The sequence below is a fragment of the Lacerta agilis genome, chromosome 12 (genome assembly GCF_009819535.1).
Source record: "Lacerta agilis isolate rLacAgi1 chromosome 12, rLacAgi1.pri, whole genome shotgun sequence".
NCBI lineage: Eukaryota > Metazoa > Chordata > Lepidosauria > Squamata > Lacertidae > Lacerta > Lacerta agilis.
The window spans coordinates 2,564,273-2,581,992 of NC_046323.1; the positions used below are offsets into that span (position 1 = coordinate 2,564,273).

The 17,720-nt window shown below is 41.6% G+C and overlaps 1 protein-coding gene across 2 annotated transcripts in view; it reads left to right on the plus strand.

The window, feature by feature from the left end:
• Positions 1 to 208: 208 nt before the first annotated feature.
• The window catches only part of EGFR (epidermal growth factor receptor), a 148,455-nt gene continuing 130,943 nt past the window's right edge, over positions 209 to 17,720 (plus strand). For both annotated transcript variants that reach the window (XM_033164874.1, XM_033164875.1), the window contains exon 1: positions 209 to 348. In XM_033164874.1, the coding sequence (XP_033020765.1) occupies positions 219 to 348 (130 nt within the window). In that variant the 5' untranslated portion in view covers positions 209 to 218. The remainder of the gene's footprint in view (positions 349 to 17,720) is intronic.

Here is a 17,720-nt window from a genome sequence, read left to right on the forward strand (position 1 = left end):
GGGAGGAGAGGCGAGGAGGTTGCCGGAGAGCAGCGAGCGCAGCCGGCGAGCGATCCCCTGGCATGGTCCTCGGCGGCGCTGGAGAGGAAGCCCGGCGCGAGAGGCTTTGCTGAGGAGCCCACCCAGGCAGGACGCCGTCGGGCGCCGCTCTTCGCCTCGCCACGAGCAGCAGCAGCAGCGGCGGAGGCAGCGCGGGATCTATCGCCGCCAGCGCCGAGATGGGGCGCGGGGGTCTCTCGTCTTCGCTCGCCGGCGGCGGAAACTTCTGGGCGAGGCATGCAGCCGCCGCCGCCCTCCTCGTCGGGCTGCTGGCCGGCAGCTTGTGCGGCGCCGCGGACGAGAAGAAAGGTGAGCCAGAGAGAGGGCGAGGCTGGGAAAGAGCCGCCCGCTTGCTCGCGGGGTTCAGTTGCGCTGGGAAGGTGTCGGCACTCGGAGGTGCATTTGGTTAGTCAGGAGGGCACTTTGCACATGCTCCTTGTCAGTCAACTTAGGGCCCCTGATTTTGCGTATCCTCTTAGTATTTATTTTCCCGCGGTGCTGGCCCATACTTGGATAATTCCGCTGTTTTCGCCTGTGCTAAAATTCTGACTTTTGGGGTTGTGGAATTGTATTCTGGGGTTGGCTCTGAAGCCTATGTCCTGGGCTCCCTACTTCAGACTGGCTCTATGTGGTGGCGGCTTTGCATCACATGCCTCCCTGGTTATCATAGAACATGTGCCATAATTGCTTGACAGTAGTAATAATAATATTTGCTAATAGTAATCCTTTTGTGGGGGCTCAGACTGTGATGGCAATCAGTTGTTGGGTCTTGGAGTTGGAGGGAAAGCTCAATATAGTGAAAACTAGAGGTGGTACAAGTGCCACAATTTCTTCCCCACTTCCTGGGTAACTTGCTGGCAACTCCAGACATTTCTTAAATAACAGGACAGGAGGACAGAGGCAACAGGAACAAATTAGGCACACATTCCCACTATACCCAGTGAACTCTTTGGAATGACCTTCTCAGAATGGGAGCCAACTTTGTCTGCCATTAAGGTGATCCCCAACTTTCATGGTATGCCCCAATACAGAATGTGTCCCAGAATCTTTCCTAGTTATTTTTCTTATTTTGTTCATATTCTAAAGTGCTGCCTATGCCTAGCTTCTGAAAGGTTATGTCGTAATAAAGTTATTTGCTTTTAAGGTAGCCTACCACATGATTCTCTGGGGTTTTACAGGAAGAGACTTGGCCAAGACGATCAAATTGATAGTGGCGAGAAGTCTGTTGTTAATGTGTGGACTTTGTCAGTTTCACAAGGACCCAAATACCCTGCGAAGTGGTTCCTGCCCAGAGTTCATTATCCTTTTCCTGTAACGTGGGGAAAACCACCAGTGATTCATAGGAATGCCCAAGCCTAGTAACTACCATTCCAGCCAGACTTGAGGTTTGCAAGTGCAATGTGTTTGTGTGCTTGGTTCCCTGTCCCCCCTTTTAAAATGACCTCTTAACTATCTGGAATAGTTAAGGAATAGCACAAGGAATAGTTCACCATGAGACCAGTGCCTTTTCAACTCTGCTTTTCATGAAATAAAAAATACATAAAAATAGGTTAGAAGTTATTAATGTAAGTTGTTCCCAATCTAGGTAATTTGTTAGCCTTTATGATTGAATGCCATGTCAACCTCATAGGAACTTGCTTGGAGTTTCATCCACTCTGTCTCCCTTCACTTGGCTTAAGTTTAAGAACTGTAAAGAAAGTGTTCTGTTGTTGCTGAAAAACCAGTTTGAAAGCTACAGCAGGGATGGTGGGAGAGAGTTTGGTGGTTATTTTGATCTGCAAGTGGTTTCCCCTTTCTTCTTCTTCCCTTCACTTTTGTGAAGTTTTTAGAGCAAGGAGCCAGCTTTATTTCCAGGCAAATTTACTTACTTTGGAAATCTGTCAAAAGGGGGGAAATGAAGATTTTCTCCATTCTTTTTACTCCCTTTTACTGCCTCTTTCCCGAGGGAAAAACCAGCAGCTAAAAAAATCTGATACATGAGCCGAGCAAAAGTAGTTTAAGCATTTCATGACGCTGGACAATAAAACTAAGTTTGAAAAGGAGAAACGCCTCTCAGGAGCTTCTTGCGCAATCTTAACATCAAGAAGTTTTTCTCTGCTCTGAACAGCAAGTTCATACCTGTTGGTGGTGATGTAATTGGGGCAGGGTTGCCTTTTTCTTTTCAGTAAACTCCCATCTACCTTTGTGTAGTTCAGATAAAACCATTTTGAAATGTGGCTAGTCTGAGTTGGGTCCTTGAAGAATAAAAGTGCAAAAAATATATACTGAAAACAAAGCATTTACTATTATATCCATATTTGATATAATGCTATTAAGGGATAACTGCAGACAGGTTCTGCTGTGGTCTATGGACTAACACATATTTCAATTAAAAAAAAACTGGTGGCAAGAATAACTTTCTTGGGTCACCAATGTAACTGAATTTGGGCTGCAGCTTCAGTTTTTAATGTTATGGTGGGGATGCAAATTGTATTTGTTTCACCCTCAGTGTGGTATAGTGTCAAGGACAAGAGCGGATGTATCTGTTTTGACTTCATCTTGTTCCCATAGTTTGTCTGAAGATTTATAAAGCTATAGTTAGAGGTATTTCACATTGTATTTTTCCAGGGTATCTTAAGGGGAAAAGACAAATCCCCGCCCTTAGGAGCTTACAATCTAAATGTCAACAGTGAAGGAATCTGGTGCTGTTACATGTTCGGTTCTGGGGGATTAAGTGATAAACCGGCTTAATAGTGTTATGTTGCTATCATGGTTCCAAATACATTCTACTGAGCATGGTGAACAATAAGTCTGCTTCTATTAATTTATTGGCACCCAGTACATTTCTGGGCACAATTCAAAGTGTTGGTGCTGACCTTTTAAACCCCTAAACGGCCTTGGCCCTGAATACCTTGGACCCCGTCATTCAGCCCAGACACTAAGGTCTAGCTCTGAGGGCCTTCTGCCAGCTCCCTCACTGCGACAAAGGAAGTTACAGGGAACCAGGCAGAGGGCCTTCTTGGTAGTGCTGCCCACCCTTTGGAATAGCCTTCCATCAGATGTCAAGGAGTTAAGTAACTATACAACCTTTAGAAGACACCTGAAGGCAGCCCTGTATAGGGAAGTTTTTAATGTTTGAGGTTTTATTATGTTTCAGTATACCATTATGCTGGAAGCTACCCAGAGTGGCTGGGGTACAATTATTTACTTACTTCTGCTATAAGTATGAAGAGTTGGAAGCATCAGTTCTATGAGGAAAGGCTGTAAGCACTTGTGTCTTTTAGTTTAGAAAATGACAAAACGTAATGGAGTTTAATAAGAGTATCAAAGATGTGTGGCTTCCAGTGGTGTATGGAGCCCTGGTGACACCCAGGGCAGGTGGGCACCAACACGTGCACATTGCTTTATAGGGTGGGGCATCCGCACTGCTGGAGCTGAGGGGGACATGGCATGCATGTGTGCTGCCAGCAAATGCAGTGTGGGGCTGAGCCACTCGTCCCTGGGAGGTGACCGGCAGACGCCAGCCCTCTGCACTTTCTTTTCAGGGTGGCTGAGGGGGAGGTAGCATGCATGGGGTGGAGGGTACTGCACCTTGGGGTCCAGTGTGTCACCCCCAAGATAAGTGCCGCCCGGTGCACCCTGCCCCTTCCACCACCCCATTCCTCCACTACTGGTGGTTTCCAATATATAAAGCACATCATCAAAACATATCAAAATACCATGAAACGAGGAGTCTTTGGTCTGATCCAGTGAATTATTTATTAATGGCAAATTTTCTTATATGCTGGGAAAAGGCACGTAGAATCATAGAATCATAGAGTTGGAAGAGACCACAAGGGCCATCCAGTCCAACCCCCTGCCAAGCAGAAAACACCATTTCTGACCGTGTCCCATATAACAAGAATGCATGCTATACTAGATTCTATTATCTTTCCCGTTATTCAGGTGTTTGTTTGTACTGTCCTTTTTGAAGTCACTGGTTCCCGGTATAAATATTTTAAAGAACACTAGGTCAAACTAGTAAAAGTCAGAAGTAAATGTACATCTTTTTTATATAATATATATATATATATTTATTAAGTTTTTACATACCCGGTAGTACATCTTTAAAAAATCATATGTTACCATTCTTATTTTTCTCTGACTTCCCATATCACTTGATAAGACGTTATATCTCCACTCTCTGAACTGCCCATTTGTTTCTAATATCATACAAACTGTAAAATATAAACCTAAAAATAACATATTCTTCTTCTTCTGTTGCTCAAGATATAAATCCATCTTGTATTGAGAAAGAATTAAAGTATTTTCTTAAGTAATGTGAAAAGGGTTTCCATTCTTCTACAAACACCTCATCATTAGAGTCTCTTAGTCTAGTGATTAGTTTTGCCGTTTTGGCATAACTTGTTAATCCATTCTTCTCTTGTGGGTATTGCAGTTTCTTTTCCACTTCTGCACATACAAAATCCTTGCAGCAGTTGTTGCATACATAAACAGTTTTATCATTATTTTCAGTATCTCTGGCCTGAGCAAACCTAGCAAAAAAGCTTCTGGTTTTTCCCCCTATTGTCATTTTAAACATCTTACTTAATTCATTATTTGTCATTTCGCAGTAGGTTTTTGCTTTCTTACCATTTCCAACATTGCTTATTGGCATTCTTATACATTTTAGCCTTTTTCACGGGTGTTATATACCATCTATATATCATTTTCATATAGTTTTCTTTCAGCCCACTACAGGCAGTAAAATTAAGATCAGTTTTCCACAACTTTTCACACTTCACCATTTCTATATTATGTCCTGGGTCAAGAGCCCAGTGAATCATTGTTGATTTTACCAACTCAACTTGTTTCCCATTCAGGCATCATTTTCTACATCTTGGATATCAATTTCTCGTTTCCACTCAGTAATTCCTTTTCAAAGTCCAACCCTCCGCCTCCAAAACCTTTTAATGAGTCTTTTAAAAAATATTCATACAGTTGACAATATTGAATCCAATATGATATCCATTTTCCTTTTTTCCTTTTTTATTTCACTTTAATACATCAGAAACAAAAAGAGATACATAAATAAATAAATATCCATCACCTTCTAGCAACTAAAAAAACCACTCTTGCCTTCATATCCATTAATATTTTATCCTAAGTTTTTTCCCCTGCCAGATAAATTTGGAAATTTCTATTTTCCATTGTTTGTAGCAGCCCATATTGCTAAAGACCTTCTTTGGAGGTCTTTAAGCGGAGGCTTGACAGCCATTTGTCAGGAATGCTTTGATGGTGTTTCCTGCTTGGCAGGGGGTTGGACTGGATGGCCCTTGTGGTCTCTTCCAACTCTAGGATTCTAGGATTCTAAGAATTGGTAGTGTCTGCAATAAGAATGAGAGCTTTGGCTCTCTATATATAAAACACCATTTTAATGAAAGTTTTTTAAACATATTAAACAGTAAAATTTTGATTCATTTATAAGAAAATGCAAAACACAATTGTATAGAAAAGAGAAAGGGGAAAAAAGAATAGAGAAAGAACAACTAATAAGACCCTTTATCACATTTATAACGTGCATATCTCATGTTGGCAGATTCTGTCAGCTTTCACCTCTTCTCCTGGTCTCCCACCCTGAGAGATCCTTCCTGCCCTGCCCTGCCCTGCCCTGCCCTGCCCTGCCCTGCTTTTCTCCTGCAAGAGCTTCTCTTGAACCCTGGCACCCAGAGCTGCCTCCAGGCGGACAATTATTCCTGGCTGCAAATATTCCAGTGCCAGAAATGCAGCCTCGCTGCTACTGTGGCCCCCATCCCAGAGAGCCACATGCGCTCTAGTGGTTGCTGTTGCACTTCAGTCCTGGTCTTCAGGGAGCCGGCTGCAACTGGGCGCCGCTTCCCTGTCTCTGGAGAGAACTTGTCGACCCAGTACACCAACCCTTCAAGGTTGCACGCCACTCTGGATGAGGAGCAAAATGTTCATTTTAACCATTGAGATCTGTCCCCAGTAGCGATAGATCCATTCTATTCCAGCTTTCCATATCTCATTTTATCTTATTCCAGACCATCCCATAGTTATTTTGAAACAGTTTCATATTATTATTTGTAATCCAAATTCCCAGATATTTAACTTTTAAAAAAATACTTTGATATGTGTTATTTCTTGCAGTACCTTACTTATTTGTTCATCTATTTTTTTGGTCAATATTTTAGTTTTAATTTTGTCTACATAGACCCTGCCAAATCCCCAGTTTTTAAAATTATCTCCAGTATTGTTATCACATTTTCAGTTGCATCTTCTAAAAATACCAAAACCACATAATCTGCAAATGCGCTCCATTTATAACTTTGAAAGCCTAGTTGTATTCCTTGTATGGCATAATTCTCTCTTATCTCAATACATAAATTTTCTAGAATCAAAATAAACAGTAATGGCAAAAGGGGGAAACTTTGCCTTGTAACTTTCATAACTTCTACCTTTCATAACCTTTCATAACTGTACATTTCTCTGTAGGTATTCCATTTACTATTGTTGTTGTTGTTGTTGTTCAGTCGTTCAGTCGTGTCCGACTCTTCGTGACCCCATGGACCAGAGCACGCCAGGCACGCCTATCCTTCACTGCCTCCCGCAGTTTGGCCAAACTCATGTTAGTAGCTTCGAGAATACTGTCCAACCATCTCATCCTCTGACGTCCCCTTCTCCTTGTGCCCTCAATCTTTCCCAACATCAGGGTCTTTTCTAAGGAGTCTTCTCTTCTCATGAGGTGGCCAAAGTACTGGAGCCTCAACTTCAGGATCTGTCCTTCTAGTGAGCACTCAGGGCCGATTTCCTTGAGAATGGATAGGTTTGATCTTCTTGCAGTCCATGGGACTCTCAAGAGTCTCCTCCAGCACCATAATTCAAAAGCATCAATTCTTCGGCGATCAGCCTTCTTGATGGTCCAGCTCTCACTTCCGTACATTACTACTGGAAAAACCATAGCTTTAACTATACGGACCTTTGTCGGCAAGGTGATGTCTTTGCTTTTTAAGATGCTGTCTAGGTTTGTCATTGCTTTTCTCCCAAGAAGCAGGCGTCTTCTAATTTCGTGACTGCTGTCACCATCTGCAGTGATCATGGAACCCAAGAAAGTGAAATCTCTCACTGCCTCCATTTCTTCCCCTTCTATTTGCCAGGAGGTGATGGGACCAGTGGCCATGATCTTAGTTTTTTTGATGTTGAGCTTCAGACCATATTTTGCGCTTTCCTCTTTCACCCTCATTAAAAGGTTCTTCAATTCCTCCTCACTTTCTGCCATCAAGGTTGTATCATCAGCATATCTGAGGTTGTTGATATTTTTTCCGGCAATCTTAATTCCGGTTTGGGATTCATCCAGCCCAGCCTTTCGCATGATGAATTCTGCATATAAGTTAAATAAGCAGGGGGACAATATACAGCCTTGTCGTACTCCTTTCCCAATTTTGAACCAATCAGTTATTCCACATCCAGTTCTAACTGTAGCTTCTTGTCCCACATACAGATTTCTCAGGAGATGGATGAGGTGATCAGGCACTCCCATTTCTTTAAGAACTTGCCATAGTTTGCTGTGGTCAACACAGTCAAATGCTTTTGCGTAGTCAATGAAGCAGAAGTAGATGTTTTTCTGGAACTCTCTAGCTTTCTCCATAATCCAGCGCATGTTTGCAATTTGGTCTCTGGTTCCTCTGCCCCTTCGAAATCCAGCTTGCACTTCTGGGAGTTCTCGGTCCACGTACTGCTTAAGCCTGCCTTGTAGAATTTTAAGCATAACCTTGCTAGCGTGTGAAATGAGTGCAATTGTGCGGTAGTTAGAGCATTCTTTGGCACTGCCCTTCTTTGGGATTGGGATGTAAACTGATCTTCTCCAATCCTCTGGCCACTGCTGAGTTTTCCAAACTTGTTGGCATATTGAGTGTAGCACCTTAACAGCATCATCTTTTAGGATTTTAAATAGTTCAGCTGGAATATCATCACTTCCACTGGCCTTGTTGTTAGCAAGGCTTTCTAAGGCCCATTTGACTTCACTCTCCAGGATGTCTGGCTCAAGGTCAGCAACCACACTACCTGGGGTATATGAGACCTCTATATCTTTCTGGTATAGTTCCTCTGTGTATTCTTGCCACCTCTTCTTGATGTCTTCTGCTTCTGTTAGGTCCTTTCCACTTTTGTCCTTAATTGTGGTAATCTTTGTACGAAATGTTCCTTTCATATCTCCAATTTTCTTGAACAGATCTCTGGTTTTTCCCATTTACTATTAAATTTGCAAATTAGCAGTAATGACTCTTAGCAGCCCAGTGATTTTGAACCTTGTTAAATAGTTCATGTAATTATAACATATCAAGCACGTGCAATCAAATTTCACTCCCGATATCCAATGCTTATGAAAATTATTGCAGTATGTTGGGAAAACTGCAGTTCAAATCATGCAGTTCTGTTTTCTTCAGAGCCTGGTGTTCTATATAATTTCTTTTTAAATGGATGCAACTGCCTATAATCCTTTAATCTACCTGTATAATAGCCAGTTAGTACTCTTATGGTATGGGACACGGGTGGTGCTGTGGGTTAAGCCACAGAGCCTAGGGCTTGCCGATCAGAAGGTTGGCGGTTCAAATCCCTGCAACGGGGTGAGCTCCCGTTGCTCGGTCCCTGCTCCTGCTAACCTAGCAGTTCGAAAGCACAAAGTGCAAGTAGATAAATAGGTACCGCTCCAGCAGGAAGGTAAGCGGGGTTTCCGTGCACTGCTCTGGTTTGCCAGAAGCGGCTTAGTCATGCTGGCCACGTGACCCGGAAGCTGTATGCTGGCTCCCTTGGCCAATAAAGTGAGATGAGTGCCGCAACCCCAGAGTTGTCTGCGACTGGACCTAATGGTCAGGGGTCCCTTTACCTTTATACTCTAATGGTATAACCTTTTAGTGTCTTCAAATATATCTATATATGCATACTGATGTATATCACATATAAAGTATTTAGTTCTTTCTCATAAGCAGCTTCCTAAGAGTAAACCAATATAAAATAGCTTTCCTCCTCAACATCGTAGGCTATGCAGTGTTTCTTCCTAGCAATAGTGCTTTATCAAATTCCAGAGGGAGTCAAGGAAAGTTTTTGATTGCAAATTTGCCCTGGGGTCATATGTTAAGAGTAATTGTCTTGCAGGACTTTTGTTGATTCCAATAGGAATTTTATGATGATGCATTTCTCACTTGCATTATGAAATGCTTGCCCTCCTTGTTACTTTATACAGTGGTGCCCCGCTAGACGAAAATAATTCGTCCCGCGAAAATTTTCGTCTAGCGGGGTTTTCGTCTTGCGGAGCGGCAATGGGAGCCGCGCTCCGCAAAAACGAAAAAAAAAAAGACGAAATTTTTTCGTCTTGCGAGGCAGCCCCATAGACTTTTTCGTCTAGCGCAGTGTTTTTCAACCACTGTTCCGCGGCACACTAGTGTGCCGCGAGATGTTGCCTGGTGTGCCATGGGAAAAATTGAAAAATTCAAGAGAATTACTTTATATATAGTCAATATAGGCACAGAGTTAATTTTTTTAACATTTTCTAATGGTGGTGTGCCTCGTGATTTTTTTCATGAAACAAGTGTGCCTTTGCCCAAAAAAGGTTGAAAAACACTGGTCTAGCGGGGCAGCCTCCCGCTAGACGAATGCTTTCGTCTAGCGAGTTTTTCGTCTAGCGAAGCATTCGTCTAGCGGGGTACCACTGTACACTGCTTTGAATGCTTAAAATGAGAGTGACTTATAAATGCTATAATATAAAATTTTATTCAACAGTATGGGTGATATTAATTAAAGTTTGGGTTTCAAAACTTTCTTTGCCTTTTAAGACTTATTTCTCAGGCATGCGAAGGAGAAGCAGCACTGGAATGAGAAGCATTGCACAGGATTTTATGATTTTCTTCAGTTCTTTTTACTGTTCCATCCAAGTGTTACAATCAAAATGAGCATCCCAGTGGTTTTCAACCAGTGTGCTGTGGCATCCTTGGGTGCCTTGAAGGATGGTCAGGGGCGACACGGGCAACACTGGCAACACTGGCCTCTGTTCCTATTTCCTGCCCTCCCTCCTCTGACGCTGTCTTGCGTCTCTGCCTCCCAAAGGCTTCCAGAGCTGTTTGTTGCGGCAGCCCTTGCTACAAACTCTGCAGGCGAATGGTGCCTCTGGGGGTTGCCAGGAGCTGAGGTGGCCTCAGAGTAAGCAAGCAAGCAAGCGGGCGAGGATGCCCAGCCAGTCCACCAGCCTTTGCTACTGGGAATGGACAGACTAGTGGGAGCCTGGGCAGGCAGGCAGGCAGGCGCTGCTCTGGCCTTTCTTGTGCTTGCTGTGTGCAAGGCCTGCCTGGGAGCTGAGTGCCCATTGCTACCACCCAAGGTAAGGTACTGGCCTCATGTTCACCTGTGGCCATTCTCCATTGGGCCACTAAGGCTGCGGGTATCCTCTTCCCAGGCCTCTGTGAGGAAGTGTGAGGAGGCACGTCTCTTTGGAGCAGGAGGGGAGGGCAGCTCAGAGACCAGGGGTGGCAGCAGCGGCTGCCTGGAGAACTCCCAAGTAGAGGGAAGAGGAGAGAAGGCTGAGGCAACACTCCACAATCTGGCAATGTGAGAATTAGCAGCCACTATTGCCTGGTGCAAAACTGTTGCACGACACAAAAATTCTGCTGAAATGTACAGTATTGTGCAGATGGGCATCAGAGGCAAATTACTGATGTCCCGTCCAGAGACCTTTAGCCACTAGCTACATTTGTAAAATTAATTGCTTTTTATATTTGGTAGCAAACCATAACCTCATAAATTGAGATTACTGCAAGCAGACAGCATGGTAGAGAAGGCTTTGTTCCATTTACGAAGCTGAGAAGATTGTTTTGTTACATTGGCATAAGCTACTTTGTCGTAGCTCCTCTCTATAGATCTTGGGGTGCCAATTATTTATATGTATAGTTGAGCTCTAAAGAGAGGACATAGAGGAATTCTGAATAATTCAGGTATTTACTAATCTCATTAGAGTGTTTAGAGCTTTAGAAACATCAGAAAACAGGATCCCTGCCTGCCCTGGAGACTTTGCCGTATGAGAGAACTTGTTTGGTTCAGGGAGAGTCCTATAAGGAGTATTGCATTGCATATACCTGTGATGTCCTGAAATCTGTACCAGTTTAGTCAAGAGTACATAACTCCTTATTCAAATTAATTCTGCTTCAAAATTTACATTTGTTCTCCTTTTGGTCAAACTGGCTTGAATACCGTAAGCCCGCAACTTATGTGGGGGTTATGTTCCAAGTACCACTCTTAAAGCCAAAATAGTGTGCAGACAACAATGAAGCTGCATAGGAGGATTACGTTCCTGACCCTTGCACATGGAGCGTGCATAAGTCTGCCATGTTCTGCCCCCCTCCGACCCCTTTTACAGCAACCTCTTGAGTTGCTGCGATGCACATAAATCTGACACGCATAAATCGGTCATTGCCTATATATACCATATTTACTCAAATGTAATGCACACCTTTTTTGGCCAAATTACTGGCACATCCCAAAAATTAGGGTGTGCATTTGATTCAATGGTGCATTTACATTCACCAGCAACATTTTTGGTTTCAAGGTTTTGAAAATTGAGGTGCACATCAGATTCACGTAAATGAAGGTAGTCAAAACACATTGGCGTTCAGTGGCAGCTGTGATTGCCAAAATCTTTTTCCTTCGATGCCTGCCCCATTTCTGCACAGTTAGAGGAAGGGCCATTACCCAAATAATGCAAGGGGAATTGTCATATTTACTCATAGATTGAATGACTTGCCTTTTGAATGCTGTGACAATGGCAGTATAGGTAGAAGCCACTAAAACAGCGTGAAGACCATTGCTTTCTTTCTGGGGGTACGCAAACCCCAAAACATTTTGTGAATCTAAGTCTGGCCTCATTGAGAGGCAGCATTTCAATATTAGGGAAATGAGAGTACCTCTAAACATGTTGTTTAGGGGGGAAAGCACTGATTAAGACATTACAAGCTTTTCAGCCCCAAGTGAAGGTCTTGTTTGCTCATTATTCAATTTTAGATGATGATTGGTTTATTTTTTTTTAAAAAAAGAATTTATAAACCACTCTATATTCAGAAAATACCTTAGCAATGTACAGAAATAGTGCTATTCTGCTTTGTGTTTTCATGTTTATTTTACCTTTCATTTAATTATTTGTTTGTTGGTTTTTAATTGTATTTGTGTGTATGTGAATTTATTTTTACAGAAACTTTTTACAGAGTTTCTTTCGATGGTCAGTTAAGAAAGTAATTTAAATAAATAAAGTTGCATTTATTACATGTGATACATTTTTTTCATGATCTAGTCATTTTAACAAGCCTTTTTCAAGCTATCTAGTCAAGTCTAATTCCAGGGTAATATAGGCTAATAAAGGCTTGGACATTCAGGTTGGGCTAATGAGGTTTAAAGCAGGAAAAGCGCAATGGAGGAATTGTGCATTGAAGTAGAGGATTCTCTAGGGTTCATTAAAATGCTTCAAAATATGCATGTTCTTTTGGCCAAAGTATAGTGCTCCATATTTACATGTCAGCAGCGCTTGAAGGAGGTGGTTGGATAGAAGCCTCTGTGGGCTCTCTTGTTAATGTGGTCTGCTCAGAGCCTGTGGTAGATCTGCTTGTATGGAATTTTCTCGTGCCGTAACACAGATATTAAAAGAACGAGGTAGCAATGCATCTTGGTAGCAGGCATTGTGTTGATGAATGATTGACCTTCGTAACACCTTAAGCAGCATCTTTCATTCTTATCTCTTGAGTCTGTGGTGACAACATAGTGGCTCAAATCAGATGTATGGTTTGTCATTATGAGAATGAGTTGCACCAAGCTTTGGACTTCCACCCACTGCCTCTGAGGACAGAGTTAAGCAAATTTAAACCCGTAGGTACTTTTAATGTCTCCTAATCCTGTACTGGCCTTCATATGCCATGTCCCAATGTATGTATTATAAGTGTTAGATACTCATTCTCCACCCCACCCCCTAAGTAAATGCAAATGTAAAAAGTGTACTAAATTAAAAGGGTGGAGGCAGAGTAATGGTAAATGACTTGTTCTAGCAGTTTGGCCAGATATTTCAACATTGCCTTCAAGAAAGAAATAAGGGATTGCCTAAATTAGTAGCTAGTTTCTTGCAGTCAAGCCGAGGCATATTCCAGTTCATTTTAAGTGAAATAATGACTAGTAATAAAGAACATCTAGAAATTTAATGTGACAAACTGTACAATATTTTGTATTCTGCGACCTTTGTGTGCTTAGGCGTGTCTTTTTGACTGAAACATTGTCTGGCATTTTGAACTTGGATAATTAAGACAAAGATTGCATTTCAGATAATATTAAGAATAGTAGGAAAACAGTGTTGCATACTGGGTTCGAGTCAAGGCTGGCCCAAAACATTTTGGCACCTAAGGCAAACTGCAAGATGGTGCCTCCCTCCCCACAAGGGAAGAAGGGGTGAGTGAAGATCTACATCAGGCACAAGGCCATAAAAATAAAGATCTACATCAGGATCTGCTGTTCCTGTGAATCCTGCTGCCTAAGGCAGTTGCCCCACCTTGCCTCATGGGTGGGCTGGCCCTGGTTTGAGTAACAATTCAGAAATGGAAAGGGGCTTCATAAACTTAATCCAGCAATTTAGAAATCCTTAAGCCATTATGAGTGGAGTGCTGCCACACCACAAATTTCACCTTTGCTCATAATAGCTCTGCATCAGCTCTCTCACCTGCATTTTCCTTTGTCTCACTCTTTCAGAAACTTGCAAAGGAAGGAAAACAGCAACTAAGAATATAAGTCAAGGGTTGGTACTAAAACTGCTTCTCAGGACTCTGGGAAATATTTTTTATTCTTCTTCATTGACCAGAACAGAAATGTATAGTTCCCAGAGTTAAGCCAAAGACTGTTTTTAACTAGTTCTTCACATTGTAACAAAGAAAACTGAGGACAGTTAAATTCTACACTGCCTGTTCAGGGAGCTGTGTTGTTTAGTTTTCCCAGTCTCTTCTGCAAGGAAGAACAGCAAAAGTACAATTCCCAGAATTTTTGAGCACAATGTAAGACTTATTATGAAATCATTGTTGCAGTGACGTGGAAGCCTAGGCACTGAAGCCCACACGCAGTATTAGTTGTGTTTGCGAACAAGTGTGTAAATCATGGTGTTAATTGGTTCCAAATTATGTGTTGGTTCACACATGCATGTTCACTTGATTTATCTGCACTTGATTACAGGTATGCCTGATGACTGCCTGCTCCATTTGTGGCTTGAATCCATTTGAGTCTGAGCTGATAATTGCATTTTTAAAATGCTGTAGTTCACATAGGGACATAAAATACAAAGTTATCTGTCTCTATGTTGTTGCATAAGCAAATAGACCACCATAGATTTATACCTTCACTTGATATTACAGTGGTACCTCGGGTTAAGAACATAAATCATTCAGGAGGTTCGTTCTTAATCTGAAACTGTTCTTAACCTGAGACAGCACTTTAGCTAATGGGGCTTCCTGCTGCTGCCGCGCCGCCACCGCACAATTTCTGTTCTCATCCTGAAGCAAAGATCTTAACCCGAGGTACTATTTCTGGGTTAGCGGAGTCTGTAACCTGAAGCGTCTGTAACCTGAAGCATCTGTAACCCAAGGTATCACTGTATTGCCTAGTGATGAATGTGCACGGAACAAAGCCTTATTCCACACTCACTAGATTGATAGCCAGAATTGTTTGATGTAGCGAATCCCACCGCTAAACACCAGTTACAGTACTAAAGTAGCGGATTCACCCAGCTAACTGTCCCCAATTAAATATAGCGGACCCACCTGACAGTACGCCAATTAAATGAATGTCTACAATTTACTACAGTCTAGTGGGGGTCTTGTGCATAGCTGTCACCCCTCCCTGCTGTTTCCCAATACTATAATAAGGGAATTTCCTGCAAAAAAAGGGAAAGGTTGACAGCTGTGGTCTTGTGTGAGGGAAAACTTGGCACGAGCTGAACAAACTAGAAAAGTTTTATTTACAAAAAAAAATTGCGGAACAAAGTTGTCAGGGGGTGTGTTCTTTCAGGTAGAAGTTAAACTAAATACAAGAATGTCACAGACTTAAACACAGTAGTATATGCACAACTTTTCTTAAACTTCAGTTACTCAGTAATCAGTTGTTACACTTCAAGTAGATGTTCAGGTTTCTAGAATAGGTGATAAAATGCTTAACTCAAGTTTCTTTAACTCCACTCTTGTTTCTTTACATAGTTATGACGGGTGTTAAATACTTTTGACACAGCACTGCTTCTTTCACAGCTTAATGAGTGATGTGAGCGGCACTTTTTATCAGTTACCCTCTCTCTTAGCAATCCCACTCCTGAGGTATTCTAATTAGTATAACAGACCCAGGGGATCACCTAGAAGGACTCTTCCCTCCTGGCTAGAATGAGGCCCAGAGAGTCCCACAGCTTCTCCCTCTCCTGCTTCAGACTCAGCCCTCCAGGCAACTCCTGTCTGTATACCTTCCCCAGACCCTCAACACCCTCTTCCTATCAAAGCTCTTGTTATAGAGATGTTCTACTCAAATGAGAACCAGTTCTCCCTATCTCCCAACTAGTAATCTCTGTCTTCCAATCAAATCAAGCCCTATCCCTCAACCTGAAGCCTATCTCTCAACTCAGATCAGGCCCTGTCCGACTCTCTCCCTCAGAAACTGCTCTTTTTATTCTCCCGCCCAAAGTGCTACTCCAGCCAGTCTTGGTAGCCAATCAGAGAGAGGCTCCAGTCCTCTGGTGGAATTTCTGAAGGACTGCTTCACCAGACTCTGGTCTGGCTCTGCTGTCTGTCACATTAAACAATTGATGATGCGTCATAGTAGTAGTATACTGTAGAGGAACTGAGAGAGATTTTGTGACCGAGAATGTACACAGAGCCAAAACAGACAAGACACAGGAGATCTGTGATTAGTTCTCCTAATAATTATGTTTTTCACCTTTACAAAATTGTTGTTTTACTTCACCAGATCTTAACCTATTACAGTATTTGTAAAAATGGATTCCAAATATCATTGAATTTGTCCATGGCAAGTCTGCGTTTATATGCAAGTTGTTCATATGTTGCGAGTTTGTAGAAGTCTTCAATCCAATTGTAGAAGGGATTTTTATTTTTATTTTCCCAATTCATCAGTATCAGTCTTTTTGCTGTGGTAAGGCCACAGAGAAACTACTCATATTGTCCTTTTGTAAAGTTCCATGTGCAGGGTATATAATTCAAAAGGCTATTTTGCCCTGTAAATGTAAGTTTGTTCCGTACCGTTCTGTTGATAGTTTCAGTTACCTTCTGCCAAAAATCTTTCAATATAGGACAAATGTTTTTGAGATTCATTATCCCTATTGCATCTCTTACAGTTAGATACCTTAGATAGCCCTTTTATTAAAAAAAAAACACGTAATGGAGTCCAGTATATTCTAAATATTATTTTTTGTTATATAACCCTAAATTTAAAGTCCAAAAACTCCCTTCTTATAGTACTTAAAACAGTTTCCCACTGTGTGGTCAAAATTGAGGTCTCAAATTTTTTATTCTGTTCCTTTCTCAGTACCTGTGTATCAAATTGGTTTGCTAGTAACAAAGATTTATATATGTTGATGGCTGGGTTTTTTTGTTGCGTAAGAATTAATCAACTGCTCCAACATTTCTGGGGTCTCTGAGGCTGTAAAAGCTGCTGGTCTGTAGTTGGCTGTTAGCAAGTGTTTTATCTGGATATATTGCCATTGAGCATTTGTAGGTAATCTATATTTGTCTCTTAAAACGGAATATGTATAAAATTCCTACTCTTCGTTTATTAGCTGGTCTAAAAATATACTGTCGTACCTCGGGTTATAGGTGCTTCAGGTTACAGACGCTTCAGATTACAGACTCCGCTAACCCAGAAATAGTGCCTCGGGTTAAGAACTTTGCTTCAGGATGAGAACAGAAATCGTGTTCTGGTGGTGCAGTGGCAGCGGGAGGCCCCATTAGCTAAAGTGGTACCTCAGGTTAAGAACAGTTTCAGGTTAAGAACGGACCTCCAGAATGAATTAAGTTCTTAACCCAAGGTACCACTGTACCCAAATTCATCCATCTCTTCCATACAACAATTTCTTTCCTGATTTTTAAAGACGGGTTTCCCCACAAAGTCATTTTGTCATGGTAGAAAAGGTCAAATTTGTATTTTTTGGACATGTGGTGCCATATCATTTGAACTGTGTGGTCAAAAAGATTATTGACTTTTCTTTCTTTTGCTTAAGTCGATTCACCAAAATCTTACCTGCCCTTTCGCCTGTCTCACAATACTTTTATCTTGTACACATAAGCATGAATTCAACTTGTTGGGACAATATATTATTTAGCTCAAATTTCTTATTTCATACCTTACTGTACAATTCATCAGTTGGCTTATTAACTATTAATGTCCATAAGTCATTTAATTCCTATTTCAGTTTTTTCCCTTACTATTTCTAAGTTTTTTTTTATGTGATGAGTATGCTATAATTCGACCTCTAATAAAAGCTTTATATGCTTCTCATTCATATAATCAAAGTAGTCAAAATCTCAGTATTTATATCAAAGAATTGTTTATTCGCAGTCTTCATTTTTTTTATAAATTGGTCATCGTTGACTAGTGAGATGTTAAAATACCAGTTTCTTGGTATTTTACCTGTGTTATAATACTTC